Source organism: Citrus clementina, unplaced genomic scaffold (assembly GCF_000493195.1).
Source record: "Citrus clementina cultivar Clemenules unplaced genomic scaffold, Citrus_clementina_v1.0 scaffold_3, whole genome shotgun sequence".
In the NCBI taxonomy this organism is placed as follows: Eukaryota; Viridiplantae; Streptophyta; class Magnoliopsida; order Sapindales; family Rutaceae; genus Citrus; species Citrus x clementina.
In genome coordinates, this window is record NW_006262339.1 from 49,811,353 (window position 1) to 49,838,278 (window position 26,926).

At 36.8% G+C, this 26,926-nt stretch overlaps 4 protein-coding genes across 15 annotated transcripts; all 4 read right to left on the reverse strand.

Annotated features, from left to right (window-relative positions):
• Positions 1–4,371: 4,371 nt before the first annotated feature.
• LOC18049341 (UDP-glucuronate 4-epimerase 3) lies at positions 4,372–6,464 on the reverse strand. Its single transcript, XM_006445212.2, has one exon. The coding sequence runs from the start codon at positions 6,081–6,083 to the stop codon at positions 4,764–4,766; it is 1,320 nt and encodes a 439-aa protein (XP_006445275.1). The 5' UTR covers positions 6,084–6,464; the 3' UTR covers positions 4,372–4,763.
• A 1,620-nt stretch (positions 6,465–8,084) lies between these two features.
• Positions 8,085–11,911, reverse strand: LOC18047217 (3-phosphoshikimate 1-carboxyvinyltransferase 2). Its single transcript, XM_006445213.2, has 8 exons — positions 11,139–11,911; positions 10,691–10,935; positions 10,141–10,294; positions 9,620–9,834; positions 9,426–9,543; positions 9,006–9,216; positions 8,674–8,735; positions 8,085–8,588 (listed from the first exon to the last, which is right to left on the reverse strand). The coding sequence occupies exons 1-8, from the start codon at positions 11,472–11,474 to the stop codon at positions 8,370–8,372; spliced, it is 1,560 nt and encodes a 519-aa protein (XP_006445276.1). The 5' UTR covers positions 11,475–11,911; the 3' UTR covers positions 8,085–8,369.
• Positions 11,912–14,084: 2,173 nt separating this feature from the next.
• On the reverse strand, positions 14,085–17,793 carry LOC18047218 (transketolase, chloroplastic). The gene is made up of 7 exons (XM_006445214.2): positions 17,173–17,793; positions 16,952–17,042; positions 16,743–16,848; positions 16,373–16,655; positions 15,825–15,973; positions 15,585–15,738; positions 14,085–15,343 (listed from the first exon to the last, which is right to left on the reverse strand). Exons 1-7 carry the CDS (start codon positions 17,674–17,676, stop codon positions 14,384–14,386), a joined length of 2,247 nt encoding a protein of 748 aa, XP_006445277.1. The 5' UTR covers positions 17,677–17,793; the 3' UTR covers positions 14,085–14,383.
• An 832-nt stretch (positions 17,794–18,625) lies between these two features.
• LOC18047219 (DNA repair protein RAD51 homolog 3) lies at positions 18,626–26,616 on the reverse strand. 12 transcript variants are annotated; one of them, XM_024189632.1, is made up of 10 exons: positions 26,396–26,616; positions 26,174–26,251; positions 25,908–26,033; positions 25,752–25,785; positions 25,592–25,662; positions 25,273–25,490; positions 24,774–24,905; positions 19,799–19,865; positions 19,135–19,241; positions 18,626–18,740 (listed from the first exon to the last, which is right to left on the reverse strand). In XM_024189632.1, exons 1-10 carry the CDS (start codon positions 26,505–26,507, stop codon positions 18,729–18,731), a joined length of 957 nt encoding a protein of 318 aa, XP_024045400.1. In that variant the 5' UTR covers positions 26,508–26,616; the 3' UTR covers positions 18,626–18,728. The 12 variants fall into 12 exon arrangements, 11 of the variants coding, with proteins under 11 accessions (XP_024045400.1, XP_024045396.1, XP_024045397.1 ...); XM_024189629.1 differs by lacking the exon at positions 18,626–18,740 and adding an exon at positions 19,445–19,616 and having other exon boundaries at positions 19,149–19,241; positions 26,450–26,616; XM_024189634.1 differs by lacking the exon at positions 18,626–18,740 and adding an exon at positions 19,445–19,517 and having other exon boundaries at positions 19,149–19,241.
• Positions 26,617–26,926: the final 310 nt, after the last annotated feature.

Consider the following 26,926-nt stretch of genomic DNA (forward strand, 5'->3'; position numbering starts at 1 on the left):
TATGATATTTTAGTGGTATTTTATCTAAAATATTCTTCTCATCCCTATAAAAAACAACCTCTCTTTCTATAGAAGTTTCAACATCTTTCTACTAAATTTCACACAAAATTTAATATTTTTTCAACAAACATATCTTAAAATGATTTAAAAATCATACCCACTTCTAGCAAGTTACATTGTTTTTTCCAATATTTATTATAAAGTTAATTTTTTGAGTTTAAATTTTATTTTGTTTACTTACAATTATATAGATACAAGTGTTGAATTTATACGTGTTCTGTATTTTTTATTTAATGTTTTTTGTTATAAAATATGATGAAATTTATTTAAATGTACATGTAACATTTTATTTTTTGTGGGATTTATTGTGTTGATCGTTGATAAATAAATTTAGTATTAGAATATCTGTTTCATATAATAATTTAGACTTCTCGATTTCTACATCTCTAAATAATGGTTGTTGATAAGATAAATAAAAATAAATAAAAATTTAAAATAATTTCAATCATTAATTTAGTACTCAGTAAAAACTTAACTCGGTACTGAATGTTAATCCCTTTAAATAAGTCTCGAGTGGAGAACAAAAAAAAAATTTAATAAATTTACGACGTGTTCAATTTAAAAAATATAAAATTTCACATCTTTCTTGTGTCATTCATTAACACCATAATTAAAAAAACTAAATAAAAAATAATTACGTGAAAATACCATACAGTATGATCACTAGTCCTTCTCGACCTCCCTTGCCTCCAGTTCTGTTGACGTCCGTAGGTTTCATGGACAACAGAAACCGGTTCGATCAGAGCTCCTCATCCCTGGCTTCTTTCGCTCAGTCCAGTAGCCGGATAAAACTGACGCTCTTGGTATATAGGCTCTTGTAAGTTCAATTATAACGCTTAACCTAATTAACTATTGTTCTTTACTCATTACTGATTACATGCACGTTTTGATGTAATAATGTATGTTCAGGAGTTGACTCTGAGAGCTTGATAAAACCGATCCTTTCTGCTGCTGAAGAAGTTTTAGGTGGACTGCTTCTGTCCTTCCAGTCCAGCATTTCTTTTTTTGAGTATAGAATATTGTTTTTTCCTTCGGTCAACTGGATTGCTTATGCTTTTGTTGGCAGTGTATGTACGTGGATCACTTCTCGTGTAGCTTGCCAACTGATGGTGAAGTAATCAGTGGGAAGATATCCTAAGATAGTTCTTTGGCAATAGCCCTTTTACCATTATCCATGGTTTCATTATTTCTTTTCAGTCTCAAAAAAGATTAAAAAAAAAAAAATGTAAAGGAGTGTCATTGAATCTGTTGGAAATTTAGTTATTTTATGTGTTACTCCCACTTCCTGTGAGCTGATGTTGAAGTAGCTGCTAAGGATGGTATAAAGAGGGTGCATTATGTGTTTGAAGCCCCGTCATTTAATTCCTAATAACCTATAGCAAAATTCTATTAACATTCGCCTTTCAGTGGGAGCGGCCACAGAGAATTCTCTATTTGAGTCTTTGAATTGAATGCAAGCACAGGCAGAGCTAAAGAGTTGAGAGCCCAACTCTTAAAAGTTATTAGAAGTGATATTTTGGGCTTGCGCACGTTTCAAAGCCTGGGCAAATCTGCCTTACTGAAGACGGGACAAACTTCTCAGCTGCTTTTGGCAGTGAGCTCAACACAAAAACCCAACTTTATAACTAAGATGAAATTATATCAGACAACAAGGTATTCTTGACAGAAGGATTTGATGGCATCGTGCCAGTTGAGTACTTTTAAAAGATAGAATCATGGCCAGATAAGCGTCTTGTATCTTTCTAAACCGGGTTTGTTGGATTACCCAGAGAAATGGGCTGTTCTTTTCGTTAAATTTTCAAATGTGGCACTAAGCTAATCACTTTTACTAATTTGTCATGGTTTCTGCATGAATTAAATCCAACGTCAAATGGTGAATTTTTTTTACTATTTTGCTTCGTAAATTGTTGGGTAATTGTTGTCGACACTTTTTTTATTATTTATTTTAATGTTCCGTTAAAATTGCTTTCTCTCTCTCTCTCTCTCTCTCTCTTTTAAATACAATTTTGAAGTTACTTAACTGGGATAGGAAAAGAAAAAGAAAAAGAACCATAGTTAGTTTTGAATTGCAATCTTAAAGTTATCAACTATTGGGATGATCGATTCCATTGAAGAAAGAAAAACAATCTGTTGAGGTAATGATTATTAATACCAAAGAGCAGAACCAAAAAGGAAATGAAAGAAGAAAAGTAAGTGACCTACCGTTGGGTGCTTCTTAACAAACCAACTGGTGCGTGTGACTGGGGGAAAAGAATTTAGCGCTTCCATGTAATAAGAGAAAAATATAAGAGGTTTTGGCGCTTCTATGTAATAAGTGGAAAATACGAGCGTTTCTCTGTAATTTAGTCAGAACGAAGCTAATCGCGTTGTTCTTAGACTACCTATTTATGCTTTGGCACTGTGCTTAAAGTTTCACTATCTAATTTTCTTGAGTGTTTGTGGAAAATTTAGTGTAGCATTCTTCTCTCACAGATGTATACATAGAGGAACTTTTGATTGAATTACGTAGCTCATCTCTTTAATACGTTATTGTAGATCATGGGAAACTGATTTCAAGTAGAAACGGAATTTTAAAAAGTGGCCTTTTCACTCAAATTGCTATAAAATATTATTATGAAAAAGGGCGGCATCTGCATGAAACGATATGCTGCAATGAAGCCTACTAAACCTGGTTTGGAAGAAACCCAGGAGTACATAAACCAACCATATTAGCACTTTCATGAGTTTAATCTATCTGCTTATACATAATTTTGCATCGGATAAATCAGATCCAACCCATGCTCTCTGGTTAAGTAATTGCCTTTACTCAAAGCCGCGGAGACAGACATGTTTAATACTACGGTCTTGCATGGCACACGAGAGGAAATTGTTGAAATTGTTTACTTATTACAGCTTTCAGATTCGATTACACAGAGATAACACATGAGTATATAAAGGAAAGGTTGCTTATTTGAGCCACACAAAACTAGATAATGAGAATTCTGAACACTGGCTCGAATAACTTGTTACCTTTGCAACAAAGAGAAAGAAGACTCATAAAAGTTCCATCTTATTACTTGAGTTAAGAGGTAGTTAAGAATCTGATGCAAATGAAAAATACAAACCAGACAACTACCCAGCGAACACACATCAGATGAAAAGAACTTCCACTTTTCATATTTCTATCTATTTAATATTCAATAGGAACCACATAGAGACTGATTATTAGGTTCTTACAACTGCCAGGCCAGCTGATTTTCAAGTCTCTTTTTATGTACGCTCGCCCTGGAATTTAATCTTGCCAAAAAAGAATTGGTGAGAGAAAACTTCTTTTCTGAAAACAGCAATACATTGATCCTCTACGTACAAGTTACAAATGCCACACAATATATCTTCTTTTCGGAGAACCATTTCCAAAACTTCCAATTGCCAGTCAACACTCCCCCATATTTAAAAATCGCAATATGCTCGCTTAAAAAGAATAAAAAATTAATTAAAAAAGAATACCCAGGGATATCATCTAGGTTTTGCAAAAATAACTCCCAAAAACACGAGAGCCTGGCAGGTGGCTGCACTTGCAAGGCCCGCACAAGCAGGAGAAGGAACATCCTTCTGGCAGGTTACTATGAAGATGATAATCATACACAAGCAATCATGAAGACCACCAATAATTTTTATGATATTGGCTATAGTAATCTTGCTAACATAGACAAACTTCTACGAAATGGAAAATTCTCTCCATCTAAAATTCTCTGAAGTACAGCATGCAAACAATAACCTAAAACATGAAATGAAAGTGAAAAGACCATATGCAACTCAAGATTCTACTGTAATTGGCCAAATCTATTGAGGTTGGAAGATCTAAACTGACGTCGAAGATCCTGACTGTGATAGAATTAATTGAGAAAGCCAGAAGTTGGGTACATCACAAACAGTATATGGAAGAATAACCGTTTCTCTTAAAGAGTAGACACTAAATAAAACTAATATCAAATTTTCAACTTCTAAGTTCTATGTACCAGTAGGGGTGGAAAACCAATCATTCCCTGGAGATAGTGAAACGGACCCACTTCCCTCAAAAATTACAATCTGATAATCCATTCACAAGAGTTCAATAAAATTGCAACTTAGTAGCTTGTCATGTATGGATAACAGCAAGATATATTGGTAAGTTGGGCAAAGTAAGCACTTCCATGATTAGAGTACATATATTTTAACAGTTCATGGCAAGACAGTCACTAAAAATCATCAGTAAAAAATTTAGCAGCTCAGAAAATCAGGGGCATTATTAATACACCAATAAAAGGAATTAGGTAATCAAGCAGTTAAATGTAATTGAATTTACCTAGTACGTGTGCTCTTTTATTGAATTGCATGGCAATGATACATGTCCAACAATCAGCAGATGTTCTATGAGTCATGAATTCTACAATGCTGAAACTACAACAATTACATTCCAGAAGGGGTAAAAAAAGGGAAAAATTAAAAAAAACAAAGGTTCTGGCTTTCTTTAATACACCCGGGACTGGCCAGCAAATAATGTTCACCAACCATAAAAACTTCTCCAACGCAGTAGAACTTGATGTTCCTCATATTGGCATCATCAGAAATATATGAAAGATGAACAGTAATTGGACAAGGAACAAAGAAATGTTAAAAAACAATCATAAGAAGCATGACGAACAAGAACTCAAAGGATCCTACCACACAATCAAAAGAACAGATCAACCAGCAGCCTTCTTTCCACCAGCGTAGTAACTGAGGTACCACCGCACAAACTTCTTCAGCCCTGTCTGCAGATCTGTTGTCGGCTTATACCCCAGTTCTCTCTGAGCCAAACTAATATTCGCATGAGTAAACGGAACATCACCATTTCTCGGCAACTTCATAATATTTCTCTTGGCCTTAACCTTCAAAAGCCTCTCCAAAATGCTCACAAGATCTGAAACTGGTACAGGAGAAGTGTTCCCCAAATTGAAAACCCTCAATTGCGCTCGTCCCCTCTTCTTCCCCCCACTTCCTGTACTCTTCTCTGCAGTGTCCAATGCTGCTAAACAACCCTTCACAATATCATCAATGTAGGTAAAATCCCTAGCAACCGTGCCATGGTCAGGAGACTCAAATATCGGAATCGATTTCCGATTCAAAATGTCCCTGGTAAAAAAGAAATATGCCATATCTGGCCTACCCCAAGGTCCATAAACAGTGAAAAACCTCAACCCAGTCAAAGATAATCCATAAATGTGATTATAAGTATGTGCAATCTCTTCACCGGCTTTTTTAGTAGCAGCATATAAACTAGCAGGCTGATCAGTTCTATCTTTTTCACTAAATGGCACCTTGGTATTAAGCCCGTAAACAGAACTAGAACTCGCCCACACAATAGCAGGTTGCGGATTCGCATTTTTACAAACTTCAAGTAAACTAACAAGACCAGCAATGTTACTGTGCACATAAGAATTAGGATTCTGCATGGCATACCTCACACCAGCTTGTGCAGCCAAATGCATCACGTGCGTAAAAGACACGACATCGAAGAGTTTCTTCAAAAGAGCCATGTCATTTATATCACCTTCAACGATAAAAATTCCACTTCGCTCCAAAAGCGCTTGCCTTGCTTTCTTCAAAGAAGGGTCATAATAGTCATTGAAATTATCAAGACCAAGAACACCATCACCGCGCCTTTTGAGGGCAGCTGACACGTGGGTGCCCACAAAACCAGCGGCACCAGTGACCAAAACAGAGATGCCATTTCTGGCCCTGACCCGGGCCGACGACCTGACCCGTTTCTCAAAAGCGGGGCCACCCCAGTCGTAAGTGCGAAGTGAACGGCGAGATGGATCGGCAGAGGGTAGAGGATTGGACGATGGGGATCTAAAGAAGAAAATCAAGATTACGGCTAAGAAAATGAAGGACCAAAATGTGAGCTTTGCTAAAGAAGAATGGAATCGGAGTCTGTTAAAATATGGGGATTTGTCCATCTTGAATTTGCCAGGAGTTGAGGGAATGTTATCAAGATGGGACATTTGTTTTAGCTGTGACATTTGCGAGTTTTTTTTTTTTCTTTTTTTCTTTTTGATTTTAGGGTTAGGGTTTGTTTTGAAGATAAGGATAGTGAAGGCCAAAGGGTTTTTTGTTGTTTGTTTTAAGCTCTCATGTCCTTGTGAGCAAAATGGGAAATGGGAACCTTCTTCTTGTTTGCTGGGGGAATGGGTTGATTTGCTCTCCTTTGCTTCGCTCTATCTATGATCTATATTGTATTGGGTTCTATTGTTATTCAAAAGACCAAGTTTTGATTTTGTTTTTATAGAGAGAATTTTAAAACTTGGGTAATGGAGATCAAGGAAGGCCAGAGTTATAGAACTGTGATTAATGGAAATGGGGCTACTTCAATATCAATATCAATTTCAATTGAGCCTTGTTGTTTTAAGATATGATTTATTATCCCATTCAAAAATAAATAAATAAATAAATAATGATATGGGTTATTATTATCATTACTCTTCTTATGATAATATTTTGGGAGGGATGTGAAATGTGATTGTAAAATAACATTTTAATCCAACTTTTTGTCTAGCACAAATTTTTGTTTGGGGGTAAAATATAATTGGTGCCAGTTATTCATTTTGGGATTTAAATTGCAATATAATTACAACTAAGACCGGTAAGTTTCTCAATTAAAGGGAAATTTTCATTGTAATTATTGATGTGTAATGAATTTATAATAAACTACTTTGTGTTTAACACGATTATTTGCAATTTACAAGTGTATATATGCAGTACCTGCTTTTCCAGGCTTGGATTTTCTTTTCTTTTCTTTTAGAAACTCATACAGAGAATTGAGTTTAATTTTAGTGGGTGGCAATTATCATGTAAAGACGGGTCCGGATATTATTCCGTATACAAAGCGATTCAGCGTGTAATCACGTTGAATGATTGTGATATCAGATGATTAATTAGATTTTGGTGTTATTGAATTTTTGGGTGCTATTCATATAAAGCTTATTAGGAGACTGGTTGCATTGCATTTCGCAGACAGCATCATCGTCATTTATGACGATACGACTTGTATTTTGTATTTTTGTATATAAAACGTTCAAAAGCAAACCGCTGAATTTATTTATTTTCTGCATTTGTTTGTTTCTTTGATTGAGACTTGGGAGCGAATTAAAGCAGTGGGAGACAAGTCTCATGTGAGAAAGAGTGAAACAAGTCAGATTTGGTGAAACAAGCTTGAAATGAAGGCAAAAGCACCTTTACAAACAGCCCTTACTGATATCTTAGATTGCAATTTTGTTAATGATAGGCAAGCATCACGTGGAGTGCATGTACACAACAAATAAAAATAAAACAAAAACTGTAAATTCACCAAAACAAAACAAGACATTTTCACTTACCTAAAAGCTCATCATATCAAGAATAGAGATGCTGAGGAAAATTATACCAAATTTTTGCTCTTCTGCCCAGAATTTAGTGCTCATCATTATGACATTCACATCAAGAATTTGAATAAACACACAAACAATGCCTAATTTGGTAAACAATGGAATTAAAATCTCAACAAAAGATATCAAAAGATTAAAATATCTAAAATTTAGCCTACCAAGCAGATCATGCATTGCTGTAAATTTGTGCAGTACTAGATACTTAGGATATTTCATAGTTTATTATTTTTATTATTGGTGGTATTCACACAATTTTTGGTAGATGATAGAATGAATGAAGACAGTTTTGAAAGGGGAAAGAGACGGAAATTAAATATTTTTAGCCACCGCTACCACTCAACCCATGTGACCATCTGATGAAAAAGACGAGATGGCCACGTCCTGCTAGACTTTTCTTTTATATCCTGGCAATGGCATCATCATGTTCCATGTCCTGCTAGTTAATGCTTGTATAAGTTGAACTTGGACATTATGAAATTTTACATAAAGGTCCAAGATTCATAAATAACATTGGCAATACATAATTGTACTCACAAGTACCCCTCACTAATGTGGATCCAACTCAATTGCAAATTGCAACTAGAAACTTAAAATCAGAGATGAACAATCAAGTATACTTGTGTTCAATGACTAATTGGTACGTCGAAGTGAACTCACTGGAGTAATATTAGTTTCATTCAAATTTAATCTTACAAGATAGGACCAAACAAACTCATCCTAAATTTGTAAAACAAAAAACACTCGGTCCTCGTAAAAATAACATGCTCAACTTACACATAATTATTGGCAATTACAAGGCCATGCAAGTTACAGGGTGGTTTTGCTGTTCTCGTCGGTTGATGGAGGTGAGAAGTCTCTCTCTCATGAGAAATGTGGAAGAGCTGTTTAACGCTTCGTGACACTGTCGAGCACATCGAAATAGTCGGGGAAAGTTTTCCTGGTGCAACTAGGATCCTTAATGGTGACTGGAACATCAGCACAAGCAGCTAGAGAGAATGCCATGGCCATCCGGTGGTCATCATAAGTGTCAATCGCTGCTACTTTTAGTTTCTCAGGTGGGGTGATCACACAGTAGTCTGGTCCTTCTTCAACTGTTGCTCCCAACTGAAACATCAAGCCCAAATGTAAGTAAATTTTCAAGCAGATGTGGTCAAAATTTTTACATGAGCGAAAAAGCACTATAATCTACCTTTCTGAGTTCTGTGCAAATAGCAATCATCCTTTCAGTTTCTTTCACTCTCCAACTTGCCACTGTTAAAACACGGTAGGAAGGTACTTTAAATTAGAAAATAAAATTGATTACAAGCCATTCTCAGAAAATGATATATAGTAAAGAAGTGTTAAACAGTTCCAGAGAGCAAACAGATTTATGAAATAGAACATGAAAGTTGGAATACAAAGAATTTAAAAAAAAAGTTGAGTGAAATATTCAAAATTTTGAGTATTATTGGTTCCTTCAATTTGCCTTTTATGAATCAAAGACTGAATAATCTCCATGTTTCAAGAAGGATCAGACCATACCATCCCTAATGGCAGTGGGACCATCAGCAAATAGTGCAACTACAGCTAGAGTCATGGCAACATCTGGCATCTTGTTCATGTTGACATCTACAGCACGCAAGTGTTTCCTTCCATAAGGATCTCGTGGTGGTCCGGTGACAGTTACACTGTTTTCAGTCCAGGTAACTTTGGCACCCATTTTCTCAAGAACCTCAGCAAATTTCACATCCCCCTTCGTCATTGAAAAAACACGGGAAAAGAAAGAAATGTAAGTTCATGGAGTAAGAAGATAATATAGATAATTTGTAGAGATTCATCCGAGCCAATAATATAGATTCGAATTTCGAAAATATATTTCCTTGTATATCGCAATTTAATCTGAAAGCATTCAAAGGTACAATTAAGTCATAGGATACAGTAGACAATGGTACAAGTAAATACCTGTAAACTACTTGTCCCACAACCTTCAACTGTAACGGTCCCACCAGTTACTGCAGCACCAGCTACAAAGTAACTAGCACTTGAAGCATCACCTTCTACAAAAGCATTTCCAGGAGACCTGAGATTAACAGTTATCAGTACTCTATTGAAACAAGATCCCATAAGGAGAACAAATATAGATAAGAGCAACCTACTTGTACTTTTGACCCCCCTGGATGAAGAACCGATCCCAGCTATCACCGTGCTCTACAAAGACCCCAAAACGCTCCATCAACTTCAGAGTCATCTCAACATAAGGAACGGAAATCAGTTTATCAATTATTTCAATTTCCACATTTCCGAGGGCCAAGGGAGCTGCCATGAGCAAAGCAGTCAAGTATTGACTACTAAGCTTTCCAGAGAGTTTCACCTGCAAATGGGGTCAAATAGGATAGGTAATGCAGTCTAGGAAATCTACAAGTAAAAGCCAATTTGCTGATTCCAACCTACTCTTCCAGAGCAACTTTTAGACACTGGTTGAAACTTCACATCAGTCATGCAGACCGAAAATTCATGAATGCAGGTTCATCTCTTAAAATATTTATGGGGCTCAGGAAGTATAGATTAACATGAGATTACAAAAAAAAGAAAAATGGCTCAGCTAGACAAAACAAAGAGCTGATCCCAGCCATATCAACACACAAGAAACCAACGTAAAGGAAAATGCAAACCTCACCTTTCCCCCAGGGAGGCCTCCCTTTCCATTGATACGAACAGGGGGGCAATTTGTGCCTAAAATGCAATCTACATCTGCACCTAGCTGCTTCAGACCAGTGACCAAGTCTCCAATTGGTCTCTCCCTCATTCGAGGCACCCCATCAAGGATATAGCTGACACGAGTCAGGAAAGGAATAGGTTTTAGTTTCTGCTATAATACTTTGAAGAAAAGATAGCTCTTGCAGGGATTACATTAAAGGCTAGAGTGCTGGTTGATTGTACGCCACTAACAAATGACCAATGGCAGGAGAAAAAGCATGGGTAAGTGTTCCATTTCACAAGCTAAGGAAACATACAATGCCAGAATAAAAAACTAAGGATCTATTCCAGCTGAATGGCATCATTAGTAGTCCAGAATATTCTACTATATGATTAGCTCTACAAATAAAATCAAATTGTCCGAAACTCCTATGCCATTAGCATGATTATACTTAAATAAGATGTCAAATATCCATTTGCAGCATGTGATTCTAAGGGGAAAGATTCAAATCAATATGTATTGGACAGACCTCAAGTTGCCACCCGCAGCAGTTACTGCAGCAGTCAAAGGACGCATAGCTGTCCCGGCATTACCAAGGAAAAGCTCAATTTCACCGGTTTGTTGTTTGGCCAACGGAAAAAGACCACCACAGCCTTCCACAATCGCTCGTTTCATTGCAAAGTCCTCTTCGACATTTAGTCCAAGTTTTTTCAAAGCATCAAGCATATGGTGAATATCTTCGCTGCTCAACAAATTGTCCACCACGGTTGTCCCCTGAAATGACAAACTAAACATTACATTCACAAACTATAAATCTCTCAGAATTCAGAGCACATTCAGTTCCAAGAGCACTGAAAAATGAATCTTTTCATAAGATTGGGGTAAACTTTCTCGGGAAACAAACAAACAAAGAAAACAAAACCAAACTATTGTCATTCGCTTCAAAAAAAAAAAAAAAACAATTGAAACACACAAACCTCAGAGAGGGCAGCGAGAAGAAGAATCCGATTGGATAGAGACTTAGAACCCGGCAAAGTAACCGTACCGGAAATCTCTCGGATGGGTTGCAATACAATTTCCGATGCTTTTGATTGCTTCTCAGCTGTGCCAACTGAAGCTGAAGCCCTGACTGTACGAACTGTATTATTATTACCCAGCCTGTCATTGTATCTTAAACCCCACGAACTCGAACACCCTCTGCTCTGTGATCTAAACGAAATTGCAGAAACAGATTTGGGTTTCTGTAATTTCGTCTGATTCGTAAAAAGACGTGTGTTTTGAATCCCGTTGCAAATTTTGCTAACTTGCGCCATTTCTCTCTGGATCCCTTTTTTTTTTTTTTTTTTTTTTTTTTTGGCCCCTTTTTATGGGTTGTTTTAAAGTAGTAGTTTTAGGTGTAATGCTTGGTAGTTGTATTGTTTGTTGACTCTCGGTGGAGGCCTTCACCAACCGAACTCCAACCCAGGCCTATTTGAAAGCTACAGTGGAAGGCGAATTATTATTGATACCCAAATTCCAAAAATGATGCTTCGCCCAAAATTTTATATTATTTGAACGGTTCACGTGTTCTGCTGGCGAGTGATTGTACCTCTTGGGCTATAATGAAAATTAACCTTGTAGTCGCATCGTGTCAAACTCGTGGTTGGTGAGGATGCCGCGGTACAATTTTGATCTCGATCCGCTGGTGGCTGCTCCTCTCGTCCCTGATTCTCACCAACTTCCTGGGCGGCTACTTTTGTGAGATGATCTCTCTGCTTCATTTATCAATAAATCAAATCTTTTAGCGCCAGCTAATGACAAAAGGAGCATCACTTTGTGGATGTGTCAAAACCAATGTCATAAATAATAAAAATCAGATTCGAGTCTCGCAACAGGAGTCCCAACGTAATCTTTGTGCAACTTGAACGTAATATACACAAATATAATTCATTCAATATCTTTTTGTTAAGCATAAGACATCGGTTGTGATGGAGTTGTTTTACCGCACAACAATGCTTGATAATTATAAAATTAAATTGATAAATAATAAAAAATTAATTATTATTATGGTCATATAGTTATTAATAGTGTTCTACAGTAGTCATTACCGGACCTTAAATATAAATAAAGTGACGTAGCTATTAGTTAATAACTAATTTAATAAAACAATTATATACAATTGATTGCATCACCTGAATGTAAAACTCAAGTAGAGACTCACGGATACCTACCACTGCTCCTGTATGTATTGTGTAAATTATATAAATGAACTATTCAAAATTTGATCATCATAAAAATATGGATTTCTATGAGGATGCGATCTAAATTTTTTAGCGAGTTTGGTTGTTGCATTGATATTATAATTTTTATTGGATAGAAATGGGACCCACGGAGTAGGTGGGTTTGTCCAGCACTATTTGGGTAGGTATTTTTCGATTAGCTCAACAAACATGGGTACGAAATTTCAGAATTCACACAATGACGGGGTTCTACCATAAATTTATCAAAGTTACACAAGATTATTTATTACCTCAACGCACATGTGAAAATTCTATCGTTTTAGAAATGATTTAATGCGCATATTTCCATGCACCACTCCAGGTGCACAGTAGCTGGAACCCCCGGTATCAAAAAAAAAAAAAAAAAAAAAATTTTTTTTCACTGCTGTGCAAATCTCGAAAAGAAAACTAAAGAAATATTTGTATTTTTTTATACCTCGAAATAGATGAAAATTACAAATCAAATTTAAAGGGGATTTATGCATCTTGAGTGTGTAGATACCATTGATGTCCGATTACATATGTATATATTATATATAGCACGTTTCCAATTTCGAAGGGTTTTATTTAACTAGTCAATTGCTTCGAGGGTCCTCACCCCATTTTCACGATTGATTTCCTTTTGGTTGTAAATTTTTTGTGTGCGCAGCTGTCTAAGAAGTCAAACGAGAATTTAATGTTTTTTAATTATAAAATTATTATAAGAGTTCAAACTATTACTCTCACCATTGTGAATCCAAGCGTTCTAAAGTCCGTTGGTAACGAACATTTGATGATTAAATTAACAAAAATGAACGAAGTTTAATTTTGTTGGTCAACATTGGTACTCTGCGCAAATGACCAGATCTTCTTGTGCGTGTGAATAAAAATATTTGGTTGATTGTGGGGAACACCCAAGATGTATGGTATCACATGGCCAAGTTAGAATCAAAGAAAGACTTCAATCATGGATTAAGAATGAAAAAAAAGAAAAAACATTACAATCAAGATGTAACCGTCTAACGAGGAAAATCTTCGGTCGCCAAACCATCAAGACTGGTGCGCAAAAAGAGCGCACGCCAGAATCTGGATAAATGTTGAATATGCTGAAATATTCGTTGATGAGAGCTGACTCAGTGTATGTAAGTAAGATGGGCCCACTGCCAAATACGAAACATAACCAATCAATTTTTATAAGCAAACTTAACTTTATTATTGGTGGTATAAGACAACATGGATTGAACATAAGCTTCAACAACCACAAACTTATCATCAAACATCAAGTGGACGCTTGCTTTTATCAACAAATTTCTCAAGCTTCAGTTTCACCAAGTAACTTCTGTAGGTCCAATCCCACACCCTTCTTGAATGGCTCGAAACCATTACACAATCCGACTCAATTTCAATGGTGGGGACGGTAAAGCCAAAGCCCTTCTCACTTCTCATTTATCATTTTGTTTTCATACCTTGGTGTTGGTGAAGAATCAGCCGCTCGTTTGCCCAAATCAAGAAATATGCAAGTGGAAAGTCTTCTGAAGAGATTTTCAGTTTATACCGAGATCACATAGACAACCCAACTTGACGCCAAATTTGGTTTTATAGATCAGATTTTGCAAAACGAGAAAATTTATCTCATTGGCAAAAAGAAAAAAATTTGTAGTTATATAAGCAGAAATCACTCAAAAATGATGATGGACGAGCAAATTTGCATCAAAATCAACAGGAAACATTACAAATCTCAAGATAGGTCCAAGAGTTTGATACAAATTCATGAACATGAACAAGCCCTACTCTCTCTCCCTCTCTCTCTCTTCAATCTACGATGCTCTGCAGTGGAATAATAAGCAAAAGGAAGAAAAATAATCTTGCTTTTATTAAAACAAGAGAGACCATAATGAAGCAACTCTCTTGGGAATGGTCTCTTCACTGTAATCACCAATTCCCAAATGCATATGGAATAATAAGAAGTTTTTGACTAACCAAGCTTAGCAGACTTCTTTGGCTGCAGTGATAACAGCCTCCGCGGTGATACCAAACTCCTTGTATATTTTGCCTGCTGGTGCACTAGCACCGAATCGGTCAATGCCGATGGCCTTTCCTTTGCTTCCAACAATCTTCTCCCACCCAAATGTAGATCCAGCTTCAATGCTAACTCTAGCTGAGACAGCAGCCGGAAGCACACTTTCCTTGTAGGCATCTGATTGCTCATCAAAAAGCTCCCAAGAAACAAAGGAGACAACTCTTACAGCCTTTCCTCCCTTTCTAAGTTCCTCAGCTGCTTTGGCGGCAATTTCCAATTCAGAACCAGTTCCAATCAAAATGACATCAGGTTTGTTACCAGAAGAATTGTCCGAAATTATGTAGGCACCCTTTTCAACACCATCAATGGAAGTTCCAGCAAGGTGGGGAAGCTTTTGCCGGGAAAGGGCAAGGATGGACGGTCTCTTCCTGTTGGCAACAGCAACCTTGTATGCACCAGCAGTTTCATTACCGTCAGCCGGACGGAGCATCAAAATGTTGGGCATGGCACGGAAACTTGCCAAGTGTTCAATTGGCTGATGGGTAGGTCCATCTTCTCCAAGACCAATAGAATCATGGGTCATAACATAGATAACGCCAGCTTCACACAGAGCAGATATCCTTATAGCAGCTCTCATGTAGTCGGTGAAAACAAAGAAAGTAGCACAGTAAGGAATTAGGCCAGGGCTGTGCAGGGCAATGCCATTGCAGATGGCTCCCATCCCATGCTCCCTAACACCAAACCGAACATTACGTTCCTCTGGGGTGTCCTTTTGGAAGTCCCCAAACATTTTTAGTAGGGTCATGTTGGAAGAAGCAAGGTCTGCACTACCACCAAGAAGACCAGGGAGAGTCTTTGCAAGGGCATTAAGACATGTCTGAGATAAATTTCTGGTAGCTTCCGCTGGGCTCTCTGGAGTGTATGTCTGGATATTGCAAACACAATGTGTTAACAGATGATCGATATTGCACACGAAATGGAGATTTGATGCTTCAATTGGACATGAAATGTTTGAGAAATTGATGGGCACCAATCAATCAATGTCATTCAAAATGCTAAACGCAAAGCATATTTACAATCGTATGCAGATCACAATTGTATTGATATCAAAAAGGCCCACGAATGTGAGAAAAAACAGCACACAAGATCATCAAAGCTCCACTCACCGGAAGGGCTTTCTCCCAACCAGCAGGTAATTGACCACTGCTGATAGACTTAAACTCTGCAGCTTCTTCAGGGTATTTTTTCTCATACTCAGCAAACTTGGCATTCCACTCAGCTTCAAGAGTGGCGCCCTCAGCAACATGGCGACTCCAGTGCCTGCAGAAGTGCTAGTGAGTTACTAAATATCAAATCAAACCCTAGAAGCAAAATGGACCAGATAAAAGCTATCAACAATTGATTACTTTTTAACATCTTCTGGCACATGGAAAGGCTCGTATGGCCATCCAAGATTCTTTCTAGTAGCATCTACTTCCTTGGCACCCAGCGCACTTCCATGTACACTGTAGCTGTTGGCTTTGTTTGGAGACCCAAAGCCAATGGTTGTAGTCACCTGTGGAAATGTGAACATACAACAAAATCATAACACAGTTTCAGAGCTAAGCCAAGCATAAAAACTGATAATTTTGTAGTGGCAAATTCGAAAAAGATTTACAACACTAAAAATTGATATTTCGCATAATTCATGAATCACAAAATGGAAAAGAATGAGAGAAAGAAAGAGAGAGAGATAGATTTGTAAGGAAAAACAATAGTGAATGCTAATCAGTTAATTCAATTTCATTTTGCTTATGATTTAATAAAAAATCAAAGCGAGGCCAATAAGGAGCAAGTGGCAGCCTTAGGACACAGGTCTTGGGTTTAAGCCTCACTTATAACAGAAAAAATCAAATAAAAAATCAAAGTAGGTTAAAATGAATCCCCATTTGTATGCATGAAAGAGATGTCTAACCCTAATCAAAGTGGGTTTATCTGTGACAGCCTTTGCTTCCTTAATAGCAGCACGAATATCATCATAGCCAGTGTTTCCATTCTTCACCCAGATAACATGCCAGCCAAGACCTTCAAAACGCTTGTCAACGTTCTCCGTAAAGGCAATCTCCGTGTCTCCATCAATAGAGATGTGATTGTCATCGTAGAAAGCAATAAGCTTCCCAAGTCCCAAGTGTCCAGCAAGGGAAGAAGCCTCATTTGCAATCCCCTCCATTTGGCACCCATCTCCCAGTATCACATATCTACAAGAAAAGAGATACCAAGATTACTAATCCAACAAAATGAGAACCAGGATAATAAAATAAAAGAGAGATGAATATTAATTATACGTGTAGTGGTCAACAATATCATTGTCAGGCTTGTTGTATCGAGCAGCCAAATGCTTCTCTGCAAGAGCCAAACCAACAGCATTCGCCATACCCTGGCCAAGAGGACCTATGCGGAACATCAAGCGATAATTAATTAACTTTGATAATGGATTCTCTCAGTTACAACAAGTCAGTAGACTAAGAAAAGACAAAGATCACTTGAAACTTACCAGTTGTGACCTCGATACCAGGTGTCTCAAAGTTTTCTGGGTGTCCAGGTGTTTTGCTTCCCCATTGTCTGAAATTCTTCAAGTCGTCTTCCTATAACATGCATGACATTACACAACATTTATAATGAGATTGGTTCAACTGAACAGATCCAAGGTAATATTATCCCAAAGCAAAGGAAAGACAGATCCAAAGAGCAAGAGGACCAATCAGAAAGACACACCTGGACACTGTCGTAACCAGCAAGGTGAAGGAGAGCGTACTGCAACATGCAGCCATGTCCGGCGGACAAAACGAAGCGGTCACGGTTAAACCAGTAGGGGTTTTTGGGGTTGTATCTCATGACCTCATCATACAAAATATGACCCATAGGAGCACATCCCATGGGCAATCCCGGGTGACCCGAATTGGCCTTCTCGACGGCGTCGACAGCCAAGAATCTAATGGTGTTGACTGATTTCTCAACCAAAGCGGCATCAGTCGAGGTTTCGAGTGTTTCTACGGCCGCTGCGCGGATGGGTCGGCTGGCTTGGCTGGTGGAGAGGCGGCGGCGGGAGGTGGGGGTGCGTAGGGTGGAAGAGGAGGTGGATTTGAGGCCGGAAAAGGAAGGGAGAGAGAGTGTAGAGAGAGCGAGACGATGGTGCTCTGATGATTGAGTGAAGCCATGGTGAGAAGTGCCTCTGGTCAGAAGGGCTTGGGATAGAGTGAAAGAAGATGAAGAAGCCATTGTTTTGTTTTGAGAGAGAGAGAGAGAGAGAGAGAGAGGTTGAGCTCGCCTTCTGATTGTGTTTCTTGTGTTAAGGGCGATTGAGTTCGTTGATATAATCGAGCCTTTTGTTCGCGTCAAGACTCATTTAGTTAGATAAAGAGTGAATAACATTTGTATCCCCAAATTTTCATGATTTCTAAATGGAGCACGTTTCTATATTTTTATTAAATAAGTCCTGAACCTCTATTGAAATACCCGACTCAAAACATCATACTTTGTACAATTCTAAAATATGTTACCAATTAACTGACTAATCTTAAGTTAAATTATCGTGGATTGGTAGAGTGAAAATCCAAATCACAAGGGTACTTTAGTATTTTAACAAGAGTAAAGTATCCATTTGATACAAATGCAAACTTTTGGTCCTTATTTGAAGAAATATAAAAATTAATATCCTGTTTTGAACTTTATGTTGGGATTGGAGGGAGGGAGAGAGAGAGCGAGAAAGAGAGAGAGAGAGACGGAGAGCCAACAACTCTTCTGTTGATCTTCTCGGCTTCAGTTAGGGGCAGGGGTAAGGAGAGCTGACCGTTAGATTCGAAGAGGAGACATCTCAACCCTTCACTATGGGTTGGAGTTTGGAAAATGCTCAGCCTTCCATTTTTTCTTTTTTCTTAAAAAAAATTTAGGTGCCACGTCATTATTTTTGAAATTTTTATATTTTTTATTCATTTGGGTCAAAATCTTTATTGAGGCATGACATCGATGCCAAAGTCACTTGGCAATAAAATAATGGTGATTAAGATTTAACAACTCAAGTGATCGGATTGTTTTATTTTTTTAATTATGGGTGAAACTATTTTAATTTAAATTTTTTACTTAAAAATTTACACAAATTTTGAGTTATTAATTTCAAATAATCTAACAGTAACAAAGCTATTAGCTGACAAAAAGATGATGATCATCAGCTAATTAATCCAAACTGCAAGTAAACTTACCTGAATTTCGGGAGTTTTACCATAGCTGTTAGTCCTCAAGCGACAGAGGTAACTTAAATTGGGGGTCTCCACTCAGCAAGGCGGCTGCCATACAAGAGGGTCAAAAGCGATAGGCATTTAACTTAACTTTTTACTATGATTTGATGATCCAGCATATTTTGGTGGGTTGTTAGAAAAGGTTTGGTGGCAATGGTCAAAAACTTTGTCTAATAGTATATATTCTTTCCGTTAAAGATTTGTCCTATAATTATGCATAATAAAATTTAAAAAATAAGGCATTTGCTATTCAAACTTCAAATCCCCACTATTGCTCACAACTAATTACCATTACCTACCATATAGGAAAGCTAAAACTAAACTCCACACGTGGCAGCAAAGATAGTTAAGAGAGTAATACAAGCAAAGCTAAGGGCCAAATCCGATATTAAGTAATGAAAATGACAATGAATTTTGCTAGATTAGTCAAAGTTGACCTCACTTTCTTTGGCAAGTAGGAGGATTTAACTTCAAGTGGGAAACGCAGTTGTGAACCGAGCAGCATTTCCCAGGGTGATGGACTGATCATTCGCTTCACCTTTCTAAATCCTACAAGACAACAAACAGGCACTTATGGACTACACAGGTCTGATCTGAAAGCAAATTATACACGTAAATTGAACATAGTTAAAAATTTCAGATGGCAGGTAGCAATAAAATTACTCATCCTCTTAATTTGTTTAATTATTGAAGGAAAATCACACCTATGAAAATAATATGGTGGCTTGTTTTCCAGGCTATCTAATTCTTACATCATTTTGATCCTTTTACTTCTTGATGTGGAATTCCTGATCCCTCTGCTAGTAACTGAATATGAAGCTGATGCTGATCGAAGATAAGGTGACTTGTCAATGTATGCATGACGTTCATTGCTGTTCCAGTATAAAATGAGCCGATTTGTACAACAATTTGACCAGCTATCACCTAGCCAGTGTGTTTTGAAAAAAAAGGGCAAAGTGAAGGGACAAGCAAACTACAAATACACGCATGTACGCATGGATCTATTTTCATGTGAAACTGTGGCAATGACTAAATGAGCTAGTGAATTTAATATTCAAGTAGGAGAGTAGGAGACTGAGGTTTGACAAGAGAATTGAATTTTTTACCTAGTGCAAGACATAATTGGAAGGAACCTTCTGTGTACTTAGTGGTCACCTGGTTCAACAAAACCACCTGAAAAAAAGAAGTTATGAGCAAAAAGCAGCTACAAAAGGAAACCAAAGGATGGTGCCGACCTAGAATATAACCAGGTAGTGTAAGAACTGAATTAATGGCAATAAATTAATTTAGAAAAAAAAATTGGTAAAGGGATAGGGATGTCAAAATAACCCGGACCCGGCCCGAACCCGGATAATCCGGGCCGGGTTTAACCCGTACCGGAGAGGGAAAAAATCCGGATCCGGAATGGGTTTTAATAACCCGGATGAATCCGGGTCCGGATCCGGGTTTGGGATAACCCGTGTATCCGGAACCCGGACCCGGATTCATTTTTATATTATTTTTAATTATATTTATTAGTAAATATAAATACAAACATTAAAAAAAAAAAACTAATTCTATTTCAAAACTCACACACAAATCGCGATTTACCCAAACAAGACAAACCCTAGCTGTGCCGCCGCCGCTGCTACTGCCTTCCGGCTTCCGCTGTCCCGCAAGCAAGTCAAACAACTCTCGGCTAGGTTCGCCGTCGTCGCAAGGTTGGGTTCAAGAAGCTTGTGAAAATTACATTTCCTTTAACTGTTGATTTTGATTTACTTGTGTGAATTTTCTGGGTTCGGTTTTCTTCTGAGAATGTTGGGGATCATTCCTCTAGCTGAGCGTCTTGGTTTTGTAACTGAGCATGTTTCCTTTGCATTTTTACTGACGAGAGAGATTATTGCCATCAGATCAGACTCTCCAAGCTCGAATTCGCATGTTGAATATGAATTAATTAACAGAATTGATAAGTGATTTGTGTTATGTGATTTGTGTGATTTGTGTTGTGTACTTGTGTTATACTGCTGTGAACACCATTGATTTGTATTGTGTACTTGTGTTATACTGCTGTGAACACCATTGATTTGTGTTGTGTACTTGGTGTAAAATCTACTGCTGTGATTCCTGTGAACACAACTCAAAAATAGTTATAAGTGTAAGAAGAATGGCAAGTTGATTTTATTGTATTCGGTTAATACTCTTTTAGTTATTGAATTCTGATCTTCGTACTGTTTACGGATATTAAAATTCTTACCAAATATGGCCTTTGTTTAATAAGTTCTAGCATTCTCTACAAAGCAATTAAATAGTGTATGATTTACTGTTTTCAAATTAATAAGTTTGCTTTCTTTGTTGTGTTCTGTTGTTCCATTTACCAGGCTTTTGAAGAGGCAATTGCTAAGTTGGATACCCTGGGTGAGGAGTCCTACAAGGATAGCACTTTGATCACCACCGTCGCATGCTTGCAGCAGTGCAGTTCCTCAATTCGTTTGATTCACCGGCGTGAGTTGCTGTTATACTTTGTTTTATGTTTGAAATGTTGCTGTTGCAGTTACAGTTAAAAATAAATTGTTGATTGTGCTTGAAATGTTGTGCTGTTATACCACTGATTTATGCTTGAAATGTTGTTGATTGTTGGTGTTACTAGATTCGAAATTGTATATTTCAAATGTTAGAAAGCTGTTATAGTTAAAAATAAATTGTTGTTGTTAATGGATTTGTTACTGTTAATAGATTCCAAAATGTATTTTTGAAATGTTAGAACTTAGAACATTGTTACAGTAAAAAAAATAAATATAAAATGGAAGAAATTGGAGGAATGATGGGTTAGTTTAATTTGTTTTGACATAATTCTTGTAGGGTGTTAAATTCGTAATGGAAAATGAACAAAGAGTTGATTTAGATGTTTCCAAGACTGATGAAAGTGTGGGTGTGAGGGTTGGCATGGATATGGCAGCAGAAAATAATGATACAACTGCTGAATTAGAACCTGATTCAACAACAGTAGAGCAGGGGGGTGGGAGTGGGAGTGGCCGTAGGGGTAGGGGTAATACTACTGCTGGCGCTTCAAAAAAACGAGGCGCTGGCAGCGAAGGGAGTAGTTCAGATAGATTAGTTTCTGATGCTTGGAATCATTTTTAAAAAGTTAAGTTAGGCAAGGAAGTTCAAGCGATTTGTAATTATTGTGGGTTAGTTATGCAAGGGCATTATTCTCAGGGCACTAATCACTTGATTAATCATGCGAAACGTTGTCCTAAAAGGTCAATCAAGAATGTGCAGCAAATGCACCTTTCTTTTTCTTCTAAAGCAGATGGAACTACTGTTCTTAGTAATTGTAGTACTGAACCAAAGTGGGATATGGCAACAGTGAGGGTTTTTATAGCTAGAATGATTGTAATGCATGAGCTTCCGCTATCATTTGTTGAGTATATTGGGTTTTACGAACTATTAAAGCTTCTCCAACCTTCAATTGAGACTATTAGTAGAAACACTATCAAGGCTGAAATTTTGAAACTTTACGATATTGAGAAGACTAAGGCAATGAGTGTTTTGGAAGCTTGTGACAGTAGAATTGCAGTGACTACGGATATGTGGACTGCTGGTAACCAAAAGAAAGGGTATATGGTTGTTATGGCACATTATATTGATAACTCGTGGGTGTTGCGAAGTCGTATTATGAGGTAATATTCTCGAGACTTTTTTTTTTTCGTTTCAACATAAATGAATGTTTGCATTATTTAATATTTTGATTATTTTTTTATATTTTTAGGTTTATATATGTGCCGGCTCTACATAGTGGTGAAGTTATGTGCAATGAGTTGTATGAGTGTTTGATGGAGTGGAATATAGATAGGAAGTTGTCTATTGTAACTGTTGATAATTGTTCTGCAAATGAGTCCATGATTGATTTGTTGTTGGGAAAATTTTCAGCTAGTTCAATGATTATGGGTGGGAAATTCCTTCACATGCGCTGCTGTGCACATATATTAAACTTGATAGTTAGAGATGGTTTATCTGTGATCCAAAAAGAAGTTGAAAAGATTAGAGAGAGTGTCCATTACTGGACAGCAACACCTTCTAGATTTGAAAAATTTGAGGCTGCCAAAAAACAATTAGGTGTTAAAGAAACTAAAAACTTAGCACTTGATTGTAAAACTAGGTGGAATTCCACTTATTTGATGCTTAGTACAGCTTTGTTGTATAAAGATGTATTTATTCGTTTAAAGGAGCGTGATAGAAATTATACATCTTTGCCTAGTGAGTTGGAGTGGAATTTTTCAAAACTTATGTGTGATTATTTGAAGAGTTTTTATAAGCTAACAGAACTTTTTTCGGGGACACGATATCCGACATCTAATTTATTTTTTAGCAAGATTTGTGAAATTAGATTGTCAATGAATGCATGGTTACAATCACCAATTGAGGGGGTAAAAAATATGGCCACTAAGATGATTGCGAAGTATGACAAATATTGGGATGTTATTCATGGAGTTCTTGCTGTGGGTACTTTGTTAGATCCTAGGCGTAAAATGTTGTTAATTAACTTTCTATTTCCCAAAATCTATGGAGAAAGAGCTGAATTTGAAATTGAAAGGGTGCACAAATTATTTGTTGATTTAGTGCATGAGTATGAAGTCAAATATTCATCAAATGCAAATTGGGGGGTTAATGGTTTAGCTAGTTCTGAAGGTGCTGAAGCAGATGATTCTATCATGGTAGACTTAGACTTAGATGAGATGGCTGATGAGTGGGAATCATTTAGAAATCAGAACTCACAAAATAATCATTTCAAAACAGAATTTGAGCTTTATCTTGAGGAAAGTACTTTGCCTTCAACTAGTCAATTTGATATTTTGTCATGATGGAAGAATAATCAAGGCAAATATCCTATACTTGCAAAGATTGCGAGAGACTTTTTGGCCATTCCTGTATCAACAGTTGCTTCCGAGTCCGCCTTTAGCACTGGAGGTAGACATTTGAGTCCTCATCGCAGTAGACTTCAGCCATCTACAGTGGAAGCGTTGGTGTGTACTCAAAATTGGTTTTGGCTTGACCACAACCTAAAAGGTATGGAAAATTTATTTATTACATAAAATAAATTAATTTGTTATAGTATCAATTTATTACTAACTAGCTATTTTGTTTCTTATTTTTATGATTTATTCATGTTTTTTAGATGGAATTCCAGAGGAAGCAATACTTTCTGCAGAACAACTTATTGATGAAAGTTTGATGAGTGAGTTGTGAATAACAATGAATCAAGTGAAGAAGAATAGAAAATGATGGAGAAAAGTTTAAACTTTGGATTTGTGGTTTTTAATTTGAACTTTGAATTGAGACTTGTGTAATTGTGTTATGGATTTATATTTGTGGCTGTTTTATTACTTGAAACAGCCGTTTGAATTGTAGAGTTTGCACACTAGCTGTTTGAATTGTAGAGTTTGCAGAGAGTTGATTAATTGTGATTTGTGAGCACTGGATTATTATGCCATTAATTGTGATTTGTTGTTTAAGTCTTAATTATTAAGTGCTGGGATGGCATTTGAAACATTGAGAATTTGAGATAGGTTTACAAACTTCATGTGGTAGAGATGATGTTGAAATATCGTGCAAAGTATGGACTGTATGGTTATCTTGATGATGTTGGTATGTGGTAGAGAAAAGCTTGGGGACATTCTCCAATCTTTTATGCTATGTTGCAGGGGCTGTCCAGTGTGTGTAAATCTCATCTTTTTGTTTATGTTAATATTTCCTTTAGTTACATTAGTTGTGTTTTGGTTCTATCACTAATAATGAAAGTGAAATTTGAAATTTCATTATTGATCCGGGTTCAAAACCCGGAATCCGGAAACCCGGATTTTTCCGGGTTGAACCCGGACCCGGACCAGGATGGAAAAACCGGGTTTTAATCCGGGTCCGGGAAAAAGAAAATGACGTCCGGGTCCGGAACCGGGAAGGCTAAACCCGGACCCGGACCCGGATTTTGCCATCCCTATAAAGGGATGGTAGGGGTTCAACAAAATTAACATTGCACAATCATAAATAGCCTATTACAAAATTCAAAAGTTAAAACATTTAAGAAGATATTTAAATTGTCCTTACCGCCAAACTGAACTTTTTTGCTAAGTTCATCAACTTTAAAGCTATTCCACTGAGCACTCGAGTTCTGAGGGCTAAGTCAACAAAACCATGGCGGAAATGGAATGCAATGCTATCGATAATAACAACCTTGACCTGTTATACAATTAATAGTCAAATAAGCAAGAAAGCTGATGCAATACATGCACAACATAATGATAAGTGATTCAACTTTAACCAATCTATACAACAAGGAGTCAATGAATATGCAGATGAGAAATTTTATTTGCCATACTCCTAATATAAGAGCACATACATGGGGAAATCCCAGATCAGTAATTTAAACAATTCAAATACACCATCCATGTATGCTTCTTAACCATAGTTTTAACAAGAAAATCAATAAAAGGCATAGTCTCATATAGAATAGAAAATGTGACAGGAATCAGATAACTACAATTCACAAGTAAAATGATTTCTGGTATGTTCAAGAGCAACATATTCATGTTATACTTATACCTACATCTTTATGCTCTGAAACGAACTTGTCAAGGTAATTTATCACCGCAGATTGCTCTGTATAACTGCAGATGCGGAAATAGAATATATTTTCCAAAATATCTTTCGGTTGTGTTTTAACTTGGCAATCATTCCGCAAAAATCGATTATATTCCAACATGTCCTCTACACATGCCTCAGCAATTTGTAAGGCACGCTCAACCATAAAGCTACCTTCTGTATCTAAATATCAAAAGCGTTGTGTTATAGCTTACAGCTTTATGGTGAGATCAAGTGAAACAACACGAGAACCAATATTGATATCTACAAGCCTAAACACTTGCCTATGTATATTGCCTTCCCACCAAGCCCACCAAATTCTACTGGAATTTGAACATTGACTGCAAGCTGAATCCTGTAAACATAAAAAATTAAATATGATAACTTCCAAAAGAACATGCCACTTTTACAGTAGCAGAAAGTTAAAAGGACAGGAACCCTTACCCAAGCTGCGTTTTGCCAATACCAGGTACCCCGCCTGCATATATGAGCAAAAAAATAAGAAAACTAATATTTCTTAAAACAAAGCCTTTATATTAGAAGCACCAACGGGGCACAAGACGAAGAAATTAGCCCAATGCGAGAGAAGTGATAACAAACCAATTTCGGTAACTTCTCTGCAACCGATTCCACCACCCAGTATGTTATCTAGATCGGCACAAGATGTAGTAATCCTTGCCAACGACTCCTGTTCCTCCTGGAGCATGTCCCAGGCAGTCTGTGTACCTGTATGCCGCAAACATCAAACAATCCCATAGCTATTAACTAATATGCTGGAATATTTATCCAGATACAAATTAGTGTCATTTAAAGACGGCATTATTGGTAAGGAAAAAAAAAGGAGAATCAAAGAGGAAATGGATTACAATTCAGAATAGATTGACACCAGCTGTTTGATGCAACCTTTAGAATTTCAACAGCTTCGGTCTCTGAAATTTTTAAATCTGTTTTAAGCAAAGCAGCAAGTGAATTATATATATGTTATATGAATGTAGTTCGTGTAGCAATTACAACAAACACTTGGTATGTGAAATTCGTTATAGTACCATATAATTAAAAACTAAATTTAAAAAAAAAAAAAAATTTACCGCGAGATATATCAGAAGAGGAGGCCGAACAAATTGAAGAAAGAGAAGTGTAACCTGCAGATATTAGTTTCCCTCTTTGCGTTGCTGAGATTGGTAGTTTCGAAACCTCCATCTTTTCTTCTCTCCTTTTCGTCTCCTCGCGCTCTCACCTCACACGCCTTTCCTCTTCTCAGACATAGGGCCCACAAGCTAGTGTTAACTGTTAAGGCGGGTTTTGGTTCACAATCAATTTCAAAATTTAAAAATAATAAACAAACCATAATAAAATGTTTTTTTAGGGACTTGATTATCTAAAAATTTTCCTTATCGTTGTTTCATAATAGAAAAAAGGCACTTTATATTACTAAATCGCATATAAAAATCTATAACAAAGTCAATTTACATTTAATACTAAAATAAACCACTATAAATTTTTTTAAAATATCAATTGTAGTTTTGATATCCAAGTTTTAAATTTAATATTAGATGCAAATTTTAGTATTATATGATTATTGAAATTTAACCCGCATTAAATTATATCTTAAATTTCGA